A 17309-nucleotide genomic window follows, 5' to 3' on the forward strand; every position below is an offset into this window, starting at 1 on the left:
TATCTTTCGAAATTGCTTTAGTATACTACTTCGTCCTGTTTCATGAAAATCAAATTTAACAAATAATAAATTAATATTAAAAGCATATTTCCATAAAATGATAATATAACTCGACCTGCGTAAATGAAATACGATAAACTTAAATATAAGAGCACGTGATAGTAATTACTTGCACCTGATACTCAATCAGATTCCATATATTATAAATAGCAGGTAGAATCTTGCGTCACGTTCGATACTTAAGACTTCGCCCAGCCTGTCCTTACGTCTGGAAAGTTTAATAATACCTTCACCTTCACTGCAATTAATGTCCTTGATTAAAGCTAGACACAAATGATACATTTTATAAAATTACCCAATATTCACTAATTATATGGGTATTTATGGCTTTGATATGTATTTGGAAAGGACTGTGTCCAATGTCTACCACACAATTTTAAATTTCTAAGGGAAGGACCGGGGATTGTTTCGCAGAGAATTGTATAGAACCTTTCGTAGTGCCAACATCCAATATACGCTGTCGTGCGTGGTAGTCCCGTTATATCTAAATGTGAAACGAATAGTGGTATTTTACAGTTTACGAAGTTTTACTAAGATGAACTCTTCTAATAATTTGAATTTAAACTACAAAACTACAAAATTTCTACTTAATTTTGTGCACAATCTGGAACTTGCACGCTTTTCATATTCTGTGGCATCTGTCAATTTAGTTTCATGTCAAATTAAATAAAAGAGAAATGGATGTTTCTATAATATTGATAAAATGTTTAAATTTTGCAATTGATTTACGATTTTCACTTAATTAGTAAATAACATTATGACATAGGTGTCACATAAAAGAAATATTCATAAAACTTGTGAATCTATCTACAGTAATAACGTTAGTTGACGCAGTATACTAGACAAGCGAAAAATGGAAGTTGTCGGCAGTGAAATAGGGCAGAAAATGCGGGTAAATACACTAAAATCAGTAATATCAAGATCTGATTATCATACAAATCAATATAATATTTATATAAATTCATGGTCTATACCAAAAAAAATATTAAATTTTATCAAACATACAAAATACAAAACTCTACTTCAACCTTCTACTTATCTCACCATTCGATGCTATATTGATTTTATATTTTTTCAGTCTGCCATCAAGGCCAAACTTACAGAGTTGGGATGTTATGTTGGTAAGTAGAAATGGGTTCATATAAAAACCAATGAAATTGTACTCACAAGGATAGGCAAAAATGATGTATTTTATCTTATTTATTCCCCATAGTTGTTTTTATTTCCTTTTTTTTTTCATATATCAATTAAACAATTCAGAATGAGATCTTAAAATTACATTTCTTGGCATATGTTTCCCACTATTGCACCTGTTTTCTTTCTTTTCTTTTCAAAGGGAAATCTTACCAACTAATGCTAACATAACTAAATTTGTTACTTCATACTATATATTTTCATAACACAGCATTTTAAAAATATTAATTTTGCTTAATTAAATAACACTATGCATTTGTAATGTTTATTTACTTGAAGGCTTTACTTAAAAAGTAAAATCAAATTGTTGTTTTCAGATGATGAGTTGCCGGACTATGTCATGGTAATGGTGGCTAATAAACGCACTCGTGCTCAAATGGATGAAGATCTTCAGCTGTTTCTAGGGGACAATACAGAGCTATTTGTAAACTGGTTACATCAGGTGCTAAAGAAATTGCAAGAAGTACAGGTGACTACCCCATTGAGTAAGTATAAACTTTCAGTATTTTATTTCTGTACTGATGTATTTTTTTGTCTAATAAGAAAGGGGTAATTTAAAAATATTATGAACATAACTTTATGTAAAAAAATACTTATCCATGATCAGTTAATTATATAAACTACACTAGAAAATGAACTATTTAATTTCTAACAAGAAACTTAAATAACCTTAATGTAATTATAAAATTAAACTTAAATAAATACTAACATTAATTTTAAAGTTTCTACTTATATCAAAACTTGGAATTTCAGAAGTAGTAGAAACTGAGAAGGTTAAAGAAAGATCAAAATCTAAGGAAAGGAAACCAAAAGAAAAGAAGGAAAAGGAAAAAACCAAAAAGAGTGATGGAGGTAAGAAAGCGAAAAAAAAGGAAAAGGAAAAGACACACAAAAAGAAGGAAGATAAGAAAGTACATAAAGAAAAGAAAAAGAGTAAGCGACATGAACTTATTCGGCCAAACATACCTCCATTGCTCATGAACATGGAAAAAGAATCGGAACCTTCAATAACAGATGTGTTTGCCGGACAAATTTTGAAAAACCACGGGATCACTTTAGATCATAAACAGGATGTAACACAAATTGATGCGAGTGTGCTCAAAGAAAAGAGACCAATTGTACCTATAATAGATCCAGCCTCAATACCATCACAGTCTGAACCAACAACAGAAGATGCTCACAAGAAGGCATCTGCTAGAGAGGAACAAATAAAAGAAGTACATGACATTGAAGCTAAAATAAGTGGCTTGAAAAAGAAACTTGCTGACCAGTTAGATACAATGTCTGATGATGAAGACTTCCTCAACATAAGGACTGAAGCAGAAGAGCTTTTAAATGATTTTGCTGAAGATGTTTTTCAGGTAAGTGAACTGCGGGAGGTTGAGTTCATGAGATAGTTTTTTATTAGTATAAAACTGGTATGTTTGATGTAAATTAAAGAGCCAAATATTATTACAGGAAATTTCACAAACAGCACCAGTAGCTACTCCACCACTCACTTCTCGAAAGTCTCCGACTCCTCAAACTCCTACACCAATGATTCATACTCCAAAAGACCCTCCCAAAGACCTCGCAAAGGACTTACCCATAAATGTACCCAATGAAGTTACAAAAGATTCGTCTAAAGATAAACCTAAAGAACCTGTACAAATCCTTCCCCAAATTGAACTTAACCTTCCCAAAAGACCAATAAGAGAGAGACTTGGAGTTCGCGGGACTACTAAGGAGTCAGCGGAAAACAAAGAAAAGGACAAAAATAAGGCAACATTGCCTCCAAGTCCTGAAAGGTTGTTGTTAATTACAAACTCATTTAAGGTAGTAAGAAAGAATATGTAGCTTATGTTGGTTTTTTGTATGTTAATATCTGTAATGTTTGTATATAAAACAACATTTTACTGAAATAATCGAGTTTCAGATTAACACCAGAGAGACAGCCTGAAGCAAAACCTGAACAGCATGCAAAGAAGTATTCAGGCAGTACACCTGAGCAACCTCGCACAAGTTCTATTTCAGAGGAATTTCCAGTAGAAAAAACTGAACAGAATAAAAGACCGATTTCAAAGTATGTTTGATTATTTGTTTAATGCTTTTTCATGTTGCAAACAATAACATAAATTTTTATTGAAGTGTACCTGCGCTAATTTGAAATGTCCATTCTTGCTTCACAAATTGATTGATTCACATTTTTTTTGATCATTTTAATACAAATCTACACATTTGTTTGTAAAAAATTATTTCCGATCGTAAGGTTATATTTTTTTAAAGTTTTATAGCATTAATGGCGTTTAATTTTAGTTTTTACTACAGATTATAACATATTAGAATCTTTATTAAATCGGTAATTTGTGGTATAAATAGGGGGCTTTTTGACAGTACTCTATAAAACGACACATTCGATAGTTCAACACTGTCCTGCAATATTCTAGTCAGATTAGATTTTTGTTTTCATATTTAGAGTATCTGTGCTGGACAACCAGCGTCAGCCTCGTGTGAGTTGTGCGAGCGTGGTGCGAGTGCGGCCCCGACCTCGTGTCTCCGCGCCCGCCTCCAACTTGCTCATGAAAGCTGTGGCAGATGCACACAAGAGCTTGCTTAACGTGAGTTATCATCTTCCATCTTCTTATCAGGCATGTTAAAAAAAATTTGTAAGATAAAAAAAAGAATTTTTTTTGTCCAAAGGCACCACCGAAAATAGAACCAGAACAGCGTAAATTAAAGCGCGCATTAGTACTCCCAATGCGACGTTGCATTGAAACACAGAAGATTGTCATCCAAGTACCCAGAGATGCCCAGCCTGATACCAACAACGATGTAGTCAGTACTAATATGGAAAACGATGGAGAGGAAAAAAACAAAAACAAGTTAGTGTAAATACAGTTATTTTAGTTCTTACTCCTATAATATAAAACGCCACATTCATCTAACCAACAACTCTGCATTGATTTTCAAAACTAATTAAACTAAAACTAATACTAACCATGAGTTTATCTTTCCTGGAGTTACACCAGGAAAGAAAAACTAATCAAAACAACACCTCTCTTAAGTTGTAAGTCTTGTACCTAATTAATTATTTCAGGCCATCAATTAACATCACAATTAATAGAGAAAATGAAGATGTTGTAACACCGGTTCATATAACTAAAGTTATTAATAACATGGACTATGTACCAGATAGGACGGCCAGTAGGAGAGATGATACACTCATAATTGAAACAAAGTAAGTTAATAGTAAAAATTTAAACATTGATTTACTAATCTATGTTCTCTTGGTAAATAAGAAAAACGATTAACATATTTGTATTAAAAAAATGGATAAAATATAATATTTGTATTTTATTTTAGGAATAAACAGAAGTCGAATACAAAAAAGCATAGAGATATCCAATTTATTGTTACAATGGACGGTTTCCAACCTAACGCATTCCTTGCAAAGAAGCTCATGATGGAAGGACTATTGGATGATGATGATGAACTTGCTAAAACTGTAATTCCTAAACCAGCAAAAAGTGTACTTATAACAAAGGAAAATGAAGATGAAACCAAAGAAAAAGAAAATAATGAAACAGTTGACAAAGAAGCAGAAAACAAAGAAGAGAACAGAATGAAACAAGAATCACCAGCAGCAAATGAATGTGCAAGTAAACTAAGTGAATCGAGTGAAATTATTAAGAATGAACCGAGAGATGATGAACAAAAGAAAACATTAGATGATACAGGTGATAAAAGTAATAATCAAAAGAAAAGATTAAGTGATGCCAGTGAAGAAAGTGATACACAAGTGATAATAAAAAAAGAACCTCAACAAACAGGTGAAAAAAGAAAGAGTGTAGATGTAAGTAGTGATGATACTTCTGAAAAAATTGTTACACCACCAGTTAAAAAAAGAAAAGCATCGCCTATTGTATTTAATATAGAAATGAAAGAAAAAGAAACAGAACGGGTTAGAGAGAGGACGCAGAGTGCAAGCAGTGATGGTCATGTTACCATCACCACATCATCTAGTTCACATAAGTTTGATTCTGTACCACCCTGTAAGTTATTTTATTTTTTACTTATATAATTTTAGATGTCTAGTAAATAGAAGAAATTACTAGATTTTTACTTTAAAATAAGCTAACGCCATATTTTACTTTTAAAACTGTAGTTTCATAATGCCAAGTTATTTTATTACTTTAAATGATATCAAAGTTTCAATTTGTTTTATGACTTCTAAAAACAGACAGAAATGTTTACTTGTTTGTTTGTATGCCCGAAGATTCTAAAGTAGTTTAAATTTATTTGTAACTAGCGGTAGCCCGCGACTTTTTCAGTGCAGAATTAAAAAAAGTAGTTAATAATATGCCTGCGTGCATCAGCTCATCCGTCAAAGTCCCATCGAAATTTATCTAGCCGTTCCGGAGATTAGTCGGAAGAAACGCGGCCTTGCGGACAGACATACAGACAGATTTGTTTATATATATAGATGTAGATAACTTAAGTAAGGGTGTTTCCAGTGAGCGTTGCGGAACGTAAGCTGTTGTGGTGCCGCGCGTTCCCACTGTGTCGGTATGGGTCTGCGTGCGCATTCGCACACCCGCGCTGTAAGTTCGCTGCTGGCTGCACGCGTCGCGGCTGTGTCTACTCACACTCCCCGCCCACCTCGCCTCCCGCAATCGGTACGTTACACGATATACACTGACACATTACTATGTAAATGATACGAGCAATCGCTCAGCGTCTCTTATAAAGCGGCAATGGATTTGACATGTATTCACTCGTACGCGCTACGTCTGGCCTCTACTCCCACACACATTCGATAGATTGCGCGATATACATTGACGCATTACTATGCAATTGATAAAATCATCAAATGAATGTCGCTTATAAAGTAGCAATGTACTTAGCATTTGCGTGTTCCCGCGCTTGCGCCTGGACTGCCTCCCTGTCCCATTCACAACACACAATCAATACGTTGCACGATACATTGACGCGTTACTACGTAAGTAATACAAGCATTCGTTTGGCGTCTCTTATAAAGCGGCAGTGGAATTGTAATTTAAAGGGCATTTTCAATGTACATAGTTACAATTGTAATTTATTTTTAATTTCAGCATCTCATGTAGTGCCCGCGGCGAACTATAAAACAATATCATCTGGCGGAGCGATCAGTATTTGCAAGTACTACCCGAGTTGTGTGAATCCTGCCTGCCACTTTTACCACCCGAAGCCGTGTAGATACGGCAAGGCGTGTACCAACAAGCTAGAATGCAACTTCTACCATAATGACTCGCCCTCCGCTAAGTGGAAATATCCATAATAATAAACAATAAATATAATTACGTCGTATTGAATTATAAATGTTCTAATTTATGTCTTTTGTTTTATTTCTAAAATAAATCCCAACTTATAAAAATAAACAGTAGATTACTAAAATGTAATCAAACAAAGTTAACAACTAGTTGTGGTGTTTCATGTCTATATGTTAGATTCTTTTAACCCACGGTCAAATCTAGCTAACAATCTAGATATATCGTGGGTCTTTGAAGTCTAGAATTTAAAATCCGAACGATTACGCCTGATTACGTTTCAGTACAACTAGAATTGTCCATCACAATAAGAGTCGTAAGTGATCATTACTTTAACAAGGAAATCTATGCCCGAAATATACGCCCACTTGCTAGTTGAGACCAATTGTGTTTAACCTTTGAACAAGATTTTTAAATTGCTTTCATCACGTTTGTTACATAAACTAAAAAAAGCAATAAGCTAAAAATCATTGATAGAAGATTATTGGAAGGTTCAAATTATAAACACAGTAGATAGTAGTGCACTTGGTCACATTTTAATTACTACAACTTCTATTTACACAGACATTGATTACTAAAAAGGTCTCTACCGGGTAAAAATAATATTTATTTAGGTTTAAAATGATTGACTTTAAAGTCTGGAATTCTATTATATAATCTAATGCAGCACAGTCTGTTAAATTTGTAGCATACAGCATAAGTACTTCAAGATCTACGAGCGCAAAACAAGAAAATACATTGTCGTATGCAGAGTACGAAAGAAAGTTTTCGTAACAAATGAACTTAGAGATATATTAAAAGAAAAAAAAAACATTTAATACCACAAGTAGACAAGGAAAATACACAAACACAAGAAAAAAACGGAGAAAAACGTGACAAAATGTAGGCAAATCAACGTAGCAGACACTATTAATTTCGTTTGGACTTAAAAAATCGCTAAAAGCGATTTACAAATCCAATACTAAGATACTAAACATAAGTCTGCAGCAATATTAATTTCTTTCTGAATAGAAAGCTATTATGATTATTATGCTTTGTAAGACAAGCATTGATATATCCGGCGACAAGGCCATAAACTATAACGCAATGCATCTTGCAGAATCTAAATTTAACATCACCTTCAGCACTTGGATGAATTGTAATCTATTTTAGAGTTAAGGGCACTTCCGATTATAGTGCAGTTGCATCTTAACCACTCAAATATTATCTACGAATTTCGATTTTTCTGCTGTCTCTACTTTGGCGGGCTCTATTGGAGATGCTTAATACAATAAATTGATAACTAGGATACTCGAGGGTACCCTATCATCCTGTCATTTGCATGCGCTCCTCTATACCAGAGGGAGTCTATCCTATTTATCAAATGCCAAATAGTGAAGTGGATTTAAACGACGCTTTGTTTTCGCTGAACTATTCGGTGAGTTGAAGAAAAATTAAATTTGTTTATTTTTGACCTATTCTAAGGATACAAGTCTGCATCTTTAAATAGTTTTGAATAATATTTTACCAGAAGAAAATTTGTACTATAGGTTAATCTTACAATTAACGTTAGGTTTCTCCTATTTTGTTCGTGGTTTACGAAACACTGCGATTATTTTAGTTCACAAAACACCTAACATGTGGAGCGCTTCGTACGCTAGGTCGAGATAATTTCTTTCTTTTAATAAAATAATATTAGTAAGCATTGTGATAGTGGCCTTCAATTATAAAATACACTATTAAGCTACTACAATTAAGATATTTATAGAAGTAAGTGTTGTTTGGTAACTTTATGATTCGTGCCATTTCCTTACTTTTTGTCGGTTTTTTTTATTATATCATATAAATAGATTTAGATCGCCATTTACATTACACGGAAACATTCTAATGATTGTGGGATGAAATGTTTTTCAACTAAATTGCTATAAAAAAAACTCAAGAATTATCGCCACAAGAGAAATCCGAATAAGTCATAATAAATTTATTTTAAATATAAATTATTTAACTGATATAAAAAAAAATTAAAGCATTCATTTTTTACATTCGTATTTGCACTGCTTATTTGACATTTTCGCAAACACGAAATTGCAACAGTGAAAAAATCCTTTATTGAGATTTTATCGGTTGTGCTTCTAGCAAAACACAATTTTAAACACTTACAAAGTTTTACGACAATAACGATCAGGGTGAGATTTGATATGACTTTCAAATAATAATTTTTTTCAAATAATTTCAAATATTTTTTTTTATCACCGTATGGTTTTTAATAGTGTTTTATATAATACATTAATTAATAACAATAATTTGGTATTTCGACATGTAATTAACCAGGTTAGGTTAGTTTAACCATATTCGGTTTGGCATTACTAGAAATCTTCTTGGAAGTCTTTTCGTTGTTAATGATAAATTATGTTATGTTTCACATTTTAATATAATTAATAACACAATTCTAAGAGATATATTATCCATTTCAGTTTAAATAATAAAAAAACTATTGAGTATTTGAGTAGTGTCCCTATTTCTCCGTAAAACGTATCAATAAAAATATTTTTACCTTAATTTTGCTTATAACAAAAAACTTGTCGTTTTTGAAAAGAATTCTTTCATTTGGTTTCCTGTAATTTGAATATATTATCTTTGAGGGTTATTTCTTATGTTATAAATATCTTTAAAGCGCATTGACCAGCATATTGACCTTATTACGAAAGTGTTGCATTTTATTTTTAGACTACGAAGGCAACTTAATACATTGAGTCTCAGTTTATGCTTACAAGTCGGTTGTTTGTGCTGACACAAAAGGTCATTTTTAAAATACAACAATTGATAATATTGAGATATTTTTAGTACGCTGATTAAACGCCGATTATGCTATAACTGAAACTTTATAAGCTAATGGTAGACTGCAGACAATAAAGTGAAACCTTAGTTATTTTTTAATCCTGATATCTAGATTTCCTGAGAGACATTTATGTTAAAAAGTTGATTGAATAGCCTTAGGCCACTAATCTTCCAAATGCGATGTATGAATTTTAGTGGTTAAGCGATTTATGCAATACAATGTTATAGAGGTTGACACAGAGTCGCTCGTTGCCTGTTTATCAAGATCGTCGTGAGAAAAATGTACATACATATTTTATCGTATAGATAATATTGAGTTGCTTAAACGCTGACTTGTATAGTTATATTACTCCATTTAAATTGATCTTCCAAAGGACATACTTTTATTAGAGGGAGTTCGAAACCAAGTAATTTTAATCGAATAAACTTTCGAGATGTGGACTTGGTCTTCAAGTGTAACTGTTAACAATTCTTTCTAGATCTTTCTGTTTTCATTATGAATACAACATAATTATAACATCAATACAACTATGCTTGTAATATAAAAAATAATAATAATTAAAATTGTATTTCAAGACAATTGAGTTGCGTTGGCCAACGGTTTTAGGGCTTTATTGGAAATAAAAAATATAAATATTGAAATAACTAATACATAGTACACAGTAAATAATAATAGCAGTATTATTATTTTAGTATATTAATATGTATTGTAATTGTAATTATTAGAAATATTATTAAATTTAATAATTTATGTAATAAACTATGTATTATTCATTAGTTATATTTAGTTATGTGTTAATATTTCCGTAGCACATGATGTCTAATCAGATATTAGTAGGTGAACCAGTGACCGGAATAAAAATTAATTGAATGAATTAATTGCAAAATTAGTGTATAGAATAAGATTGAATATATAAGTAACACTACTTAGATTACCTACAGTGTGTTTATTTAATTGGCATGTAATAAATTTTACGTTCCGCCTACGATCTAAACTTCTAGGTCGTGGCTAATTTTAGATTTATTTATGAGTTATATTTAGACAAAATAAGTCCGATACAAGGCTATGTATATATTAAAATAAAACTTGTATTGAAATATATATCGTTATATCTACTTTAGACATATAGTTACTTGTTTATAAAATAGTTTAACTTTATTTGTATTTCATTAATAAAACCTATTTTTTGACCTTGTCTTTAGCCACAATCTTACTTGCTGATAAATGTCAATCAAAACCCACGTTATAATCGGACAAACAATGGAAAAACCATATACGACACAGGACCATGTCTAATACGTCATCGAATAATAATTTTCCAGATTTAGAGCCACTTGTAGTAAACAGAACATATGTATTACTATTTTACTATTAAAAACATGTATACATTATCACTAACTTACGCTTACCTGTTAAGCCATAGTAAAGTATACAAATTAAAAAAAAACCGTGGATTTCTGAGACCAAAATGCCTCTTTTTTTATTGTTATCTCTGTTTTGTCAAATATGACAGTGAATATTATGACGATATGTTTCATACACAGATTTTAGTCTCAGAAACCAACGCTTAGACTTCTAAACGCGTAAGCGAGCATCCTATATCTGTTGCAATCCTCAGTTGATGTAATATGTTTTGAATGACACATGGATCAAAGTAAATAGTTATTTATTAAATATTCCCGTTTGCATTTATATTAGCTTTATTGAAGTTGTAATTTTCTTCTAAATAGATACTAAAAAATTTTGATTGATTTGGTAATTAAACATTTATTTTTAGATTTTTACATCAGAAGAAGAACAAAAAATGGTCGCAAACGAGTTTGGCGATGTGCTCTTGCATCATAAGTATTAAATTAGAAATACAATGTTGCCGGAGGCCTAATTTTAGTCCTCTTCCCTTCTCACACTTTTCTTATTAGGAAAAGATGGGAATGGGAAGAGGATTTGGCGGAAGAGGAGACGCATAAGAAGCGGAAATATCCTCTAACTGTACGTCCCCTTCTCCGTTGATTAAAGGCAGGCAACGCATCTGCATTTGCGGATGTCCGTGGGCAACTGTCGCCTTGCTATTTCGGCGAATTCAGGTGACCGTTTGCACGTTTGTCACCTTTTGATATAAAAAAACAACGTACTATAAATAATTATAGTAGATTAAAAAAACGAAAAAAAAGTTAAACAACTATAACAGTGTGTTTTCGTTGTAACAAGTATTAGGGCGCAGTGACAGTATTGGCATCGGTCCTTGATGTGTCTTTCAAATCAGTCTGATGGCTTTTAGTTTGAGATTGAGTTCCATGATTCCATTACATTCATAAACAGAAACAGGCGAAATTTTTTATAGTATGAGGTAGCAAACGAACGGCCACCTCAATTCGCCAAAATAGCGAAGTGACCGCTGTCCATAGACATCCGTATTTGTAGATAGGTTGCGCACGCTTTAATAGACAGAAAAGAGGATGCACAGTGGGGATATTTCTTATAAGAAAAGGGTGGGAAGGGGAAGAGGACTAAAGTAAGGCCTCCGGTTCTCACACTGTTGAAACGCAATATTACTTCCACTTCATGCTTCATTCTGTGAGGTCGTGGTATTACACCAGTCTAGGCGACCCATGCGTGCAACAGACAATTGTTGATTGAAGTTATTAAAGTCTATTTTAATGTATAAATGTATACTTAAATATCAATAAGAAAAACATCTTAAGATTGCGGTGCAGTAACAACTTCAACAAAATATGTGAATGTAGGGCTTAGACACGCACTTGTCTGTAATACAGGTCTGCAGTTGGCAACTGGTATAAGGAAGTCGCGGACAAATGTCAAGGTTTTATTAATCTTGACCTACGAGTACCATTCTTAGTTGTTTATATTAATTTACTCAACCGTTAAGGAATATTTAAAAGCTTTCTAATTAACGCCAACAAATACATAAATAAAGCTTCTGTAACCAAGGTCATTGCATTCTATCGTAAAATCAAGCTTAAATAGATAACATTGATCTATATTTTATTACATTTTTATTGCCTGTATTCAAGACCTTGCCGACTTTATGTTAAAATTTTAATTCCTTGATGTAATTAATATTCAAGTTGTCGATTAATTCATCTTAATCCTAGAAAAGTTTTAATAACCACGAAAAGTTTCGCTATTATGACAAGTGTACAGAAATACTTATAAATTATGGTACTAGAAGCCTTTGCCTTCGTCCTTGCTAATACCTCCTTATCATTTTCTTATGAGATACATTTGATTTGTGTCATTCCTTTAAATGTTATATAGACACATTGGGTTTTTATTTTTTATGTGTCATAAAATTTATTTATCTAAAAAAAATTCTAATCAAAACAAAAAACAAAAACAACAAGCACAATATCGTGTTTTATTGTTGTTATAAAATTAATAATTAGGTTTTTTAACGTTATCACTAATTACCTATATTATTAAACAGAAAAGCCTACGTAGGTCTTTACTCGTGGTCTGCATACTCCACCTAAACATATATCTATGATTTAAGCCTTAGTTAAGTATTTAAACGAATGCTATTTTAACAGTGTATTTCAACTATATTCTTTGTTCTTTTAATAGAGGATGAGTGAAACGGCAATACTGTCGTTACACATGTGCTACGGCAGTGCAGACTCACAGTGAGACTTGCAATACCATTGTTGAAGTTAATACATGTTATTAAGATTGTATTACAAAAATAATCACTAAGACATTCTGAACAATATGAATAACAATAAAATACCTTTAAAATGCGAGGAATGAGCAATTAAGCGACCTATAAAGTATTTTATTTAAAAAATATAGTCTAAATGATTGTTATGTTATTAAAGAATTTTGTTTCTTTGTTCTCTCGGTTACTGCGGAATCGCTATGTAACTGATTTAACTGTAGCTATGTTATATTTAGTTCTTAACAGCCGCATTGTGGAATGGTCTGTTCTCGGCGGTATTTTTAAACCGCTACAACTTTGGGTCCTTCAAGAAGCGAGCGTATCACCATCTCAAAGGCCGCCAACGCATCTGTAGTTTCTCTGTTATTGCAGATTTCCATGGGCGTCGAAGAATACCTCAAGGTTCCCGCAGCTCGTTTGCCCCTTGCATGTTATAAAAAAACTTATTTAAGATCGCTTTATTAAGTCAAAGCATTAAAACCAGGCATTAAACCTGTTTTACATTCTAATAGTTTTTATTTCTTTGTAAATACGCAATATGTTAAGGTAATGAGTAACATACGTTACTTCACTCAGAATATTCGAGAAAGAGGTGTATAACAGACAGTACAGATTCCTTAGTCGAAAATATGACCTTTTAACCCAACTTGCCTCTATCCAAAGTTGCGTAGTTTAGGCGCTAAAGGCCTTCAAATAAAAAAGTATTTAAAAGACTATTCATATCATGTTTTTTTTGGGTTTGCCATACTACTTTTTTAGCCTTTGCTATAAAATAAACAGGGGGCTCGAAAACGCGAATATCAAAATATATAATATTAGCTTTTACCCGCGACTCCGTCCGCGCGGAATAAAAAATAGAAAACGGGGTAAAAATTATCCTATGTCCGTTTCCTGGTTCTAAGCTACCTGCCCACCAATTTTCAGTCAAATCGATTCAGCCGTTCTTGAGTTATAAATAGTGTAACTAACACGACTTTCTTTTATATATATAGATTCAATCATATTTTTGCAACTTTCACCTGTACAATAACTGTCCATATTTTGTCGTTGGTAGAAAATTTAATTTACAATATTTTTCGTTTCATGAAAAATATATATATTTTCCGAACGGTTTTACCATAAATTAGTATTTTCTGAATTTTTAACTCTAGGACTATAAGATAACAATACGTTAAACATTAACTTTTAGCTAATTATTTTGTTTTTATGTTGTAGTTAAAAGTAGTAAGAAGAGAAAATTACTGATTTATTTAAACGTCTAAAAATGGGAACAAACATCTTTAAGATACTTTTCTTTCTCAAGATCAAAAATAGCGATAATATCGAATCGAGTTGGTTGGACGGATGTATCAATTTATGGTATGTAAATATGTACATACCTGGGACTTCCAACTTGACGGACTTAGAAATAAAACGTTAATTGACCTTGAGGACTTAGTTGGTCTATAAATATCCTTACAGTGTATAAATGCTTAAGTTTAAATGAATGGATGAATGGACGTGTGTTACCATACAATTCCACAATAAATGAACTGATGTGGTGAAATGTGGAATAATCCGGGTACTCAGATTTTTTAAGATTTCAGACCTAAGTTTACGCAATCGACTCTGACCGCGATGCTTTTCGCTAATAAGTGCGGAAGTGTTCAATAAGTAGATCACATGTTAATCTTACTAATATTATAAATCCCAAAGTTTAGATGGATGGACGGATCGATAGATCTTTGTTTAAAGATATCTACGGTACTGTTTAACAGTTCTTGATGAAATTTGGCACAGATGAGGAATATAGTCTGTAGGAATACATAGGCTACTTATAAAGTTTTCTTTTAATTCTGCGCGGAAGGAGTCGCGGGCGACAGTTAGTCGTCAAGAAGTTATAATCTGTACCTAATATACTAAGAAATTAAAACCAGGATAAGATTTAAATGCGTTTTTTATCGACGAACTAGAACCTAGGTTACTTAAGATCCGTTTAAATTATTTTATATTCACAATGCGGATACTTTGATGATTTCAACTTTATGTCTAGGTGACATAGCAATGACTCTCATGTTTATTAATATATTTTATATCCTATTGAAACTATTTAACTAATTTTCATTTAAAGGAACTAGCGCGCGGAAATCATAAATTATATATTCTCCGAGCTCTATCGTGCAGTGTCATAACGACCCTTTAATTTTAGTACTGCAGTATTTGTTAAAATTTTTACTCCTTTCGAAAGAATAAATAACCTTAAATAAAAGAAATTGAGAGATCATAAGGTACGGATAGACTACGACAGAAATTCCGACATTCAAGTCTGTACTATTTACAATTGTATGGATAAATCAATAGACACTTGTGTTCTTACAGAGACACTTTGATGTATACACTAAGTGTAGCGTGTATAGTGTCTTAGTTTCTTTCTACCCTCATTCTGTAATAAAAGGGTGAAGGGTTCTTCCGTAAAAGATTAGAAAGTTACAATAAACAAAATAACGTATGTCGCAAAGTTGTTCTGCGTAAAAATAACAGTGTTAAAAATGTTTACCATTGTTACCAAGTTCGTTTCTTATATGTAACTGTCCAATCACTTCACAGCCGGATGGGCACGCAGTAGACTCGACGTAGCCTTGCCTCCGACATCATTGTTAGTCCGTAGGCGTACGGAGTAACAGGTACACTCAGCACCAAATCTTAGTAATCTTACTAAAATTATAAATGCGAATGTTTGGATGGATGGAGGGATGGATGTACAAACGAAATCGCGGCCTACAACTAGTATAATAAAAACAAATTTATCATCATCGTCAGCCTTTCCTTTTCTTTACGGATGGTCTATACTACTCTTCCATATGTTATACGATTATTCAAGACTAAGTAATAAAGAAAAATCTTTAACCACTCTTGACAGTCATTCAAATGCATAATGTAGGTGGTGTTGACTGTACACTAAAGGTTAAACTGGACGAACGATACGTAACTGTTTTCCTTCAAAGAATGCGTAATCCTACGTCACTAATATTACGAAAGATAACATTGATTTTTTTTCTGTATATTTTCATTTGTGTGATGTAAGTTTATCCGTGGTCAAGTAGGATTCTTACAAAGTCACAATATGGCTGGCCATTTGATTTTTATGCACTGTTTTATTTAAATATAATATTATCTTTCAATACTTGTTCATACAAAGCACATTAACATATTTATTACATAAATAAGAAAAATAGCCTTCTAAAATAAAATATTACAGACACTTTTATCAAAGTCAGTGATTTTATTTAAACTAGATATAAATCTAGATTGTTATATACATGCCAAATTACATTGAAATTAATTCATAATGATAATGATGTTATTGTTGTCTAAAAATAAAACTTACACATATTTTCCGGACTTTTGTATATATTTTTAAAGTTAAATATTGTTATTTGCAAGGTTTAATTTAGATTGTAAGCGTTGAATTGGGATTTATGTAAACTATTTTTTTTTTTTTTTATAAATAATGTTTATATATATATGTCATAATAGAATACTGCCTGCTGCCTACAACAGACAGACATTTCCTACATAAAAACAAATCTAGACTTATATGATCGACAGCAGATCTAGGTACAGCTTATTCCTTGGACAATATTAATGATGTAGCAACGTATGATTTATTTAAATACATTTATTAATATACCTGTCAATCGTATTCGTACTTGTCAAATATACTCATTTTTATAATCTTACTAATATTATAAATGCGAATGTTTAAATGGATGGATGGATGTTTGCTAGAATGTATCTCGAGAACGGATCTCGATGAAATTTGGCATGGATATAGAACATAGTCTGGAAGAACACATAGGCTTACCAATCAAGTTGTTTTTTAATTCCGCGCGAACAAAGTCGCGGGCAACAGCTAGTATGTTATAAAATACTGCCGTTGTAATTAATTCTGTTAGATAACTAATGAATCGCAGATGCGAACTTTTACTCGACTCTACGCAGGCAACCTTACCTTAGGTGGGAAAGGCAAAGGGAAACGAAGCCAGTGGAAATTAACCTCTGTAATATAATAAGAAATGTGCTATTAGTAATCTGTATCAAGAGTGAAAATGTCAAGGTCATTTTAACAAACCATAGGCATACTTTTTAACATAACGTACATACTTAATTTGCAAAAAGGTTAAACTATTACATAAGATACACACGTGCACTGAACACAAATTAAGGTTAATGAGCCTTTTAAGAAAGCAATGTCGGTACAATTCGACACTGAAGCATTTACGAAGCAATGCATGTGTCA

The 17309-nt window shown here is 32.2% G+C and overlaps 2 protein-coding genes across 3 annotated transcripts in view; both read left to right on the plus strand.

The window, feature by feature from the left end:
- Nucleotides 1–764: 764 nt before the first annotated feature.
- LOC106713956 (zinc finger CCCH domain-containing protein 14) lies at nt 765–6571 on the plus strand. Of its 2 annotated transcripts, XM_045680847.1 has the most exons (12): nt 766–952; nt 1139–1181; nt 1572–1739; nt 2008–2615; nt 2713–3041; nt 3170–3316; nt 3710–3851; nt 3934–4115; nt 4331–4471; nt 4597–5285; nt 5748–5909; nt 6345–6571. In XM_045680847.1, the coding sequence occupies exons 1-12, from the start codon at nt 914–916 to the stop codon at nt 6548–6550; spliced, it is 2856 nt and encodes a 951-aa protein (XP_045536803.1). In that variant the 5' UTR covers nt 766–913; the 3' UTR covers nt 6551–6571. The 2 variants fall into 2 exon arrangements, with proteins under 2 accessions (XP_014362353.2, XP_045536803.1); XM_014506867.2 differs by lacking the exon at nt 4331–4471 and having other exon boundaries at nt 765–952.
- A 1220-nt stretch (nt 6572–7791) lies between these two features.
- The window catches only part of LOC106713948 (arylalkylamine N-acetyltransferase 1), a 52432-nt gene continuing 42914 nt past the window's right edge, over nt 7792–17309 (plus strand). The window contains exon 1 of the mRNA XM_014506856.2: nt 7792–7956. Within this exon, the coding sequence (XP_014362342.2) occupies nt 7861–7956 (96 nt within the window). The 5' untranslated portion in view covers nt 7792–7860. The remainder of the gene's footprint in view (nt 7957–17309) is intronic.

Source organism: Papilio machaon, chromosome 14 (genome assembly GCF_912999745.1).
Source record: "Papilio machaon chromosome 14, ilPapMach1.1, whole genome shotgun sequence".
NCBI classification, from domain to species: domain Eukaryota; kingdom Metazoa; phylum Arthropoda; class Insecta; order Lepidoptera; family Papilionidae; genus Papilio; species Papilio machaon.

What these genes read in the sequence shown, in the direction of transcription:
- LOC106713956 (XM_045680847.1), top strand. Translation starts at nt 914, where the DNA reads ATGGAAGTTGTCGGCAGTGAAATAGGGCAGAAAATGCGG. An exon ending in ACAGGTGACTACCCCATTGA is followed by an intron (nt 1,740 to 2,007) that starts GTAAGTATAAAC and finishes TTGGAATTTCAG; the next exon opens with AAGTAGTAGAAACTGAGAAG. An exon ending in CACCTCGCCTCCCGCAATCG is followed by an intron (nt 5,910 to 6,344) that starts GTACGTTACACG and finishes TTTTAATTTCAG; the next exon opens with CATCTCATGTAGTGCCCGCG.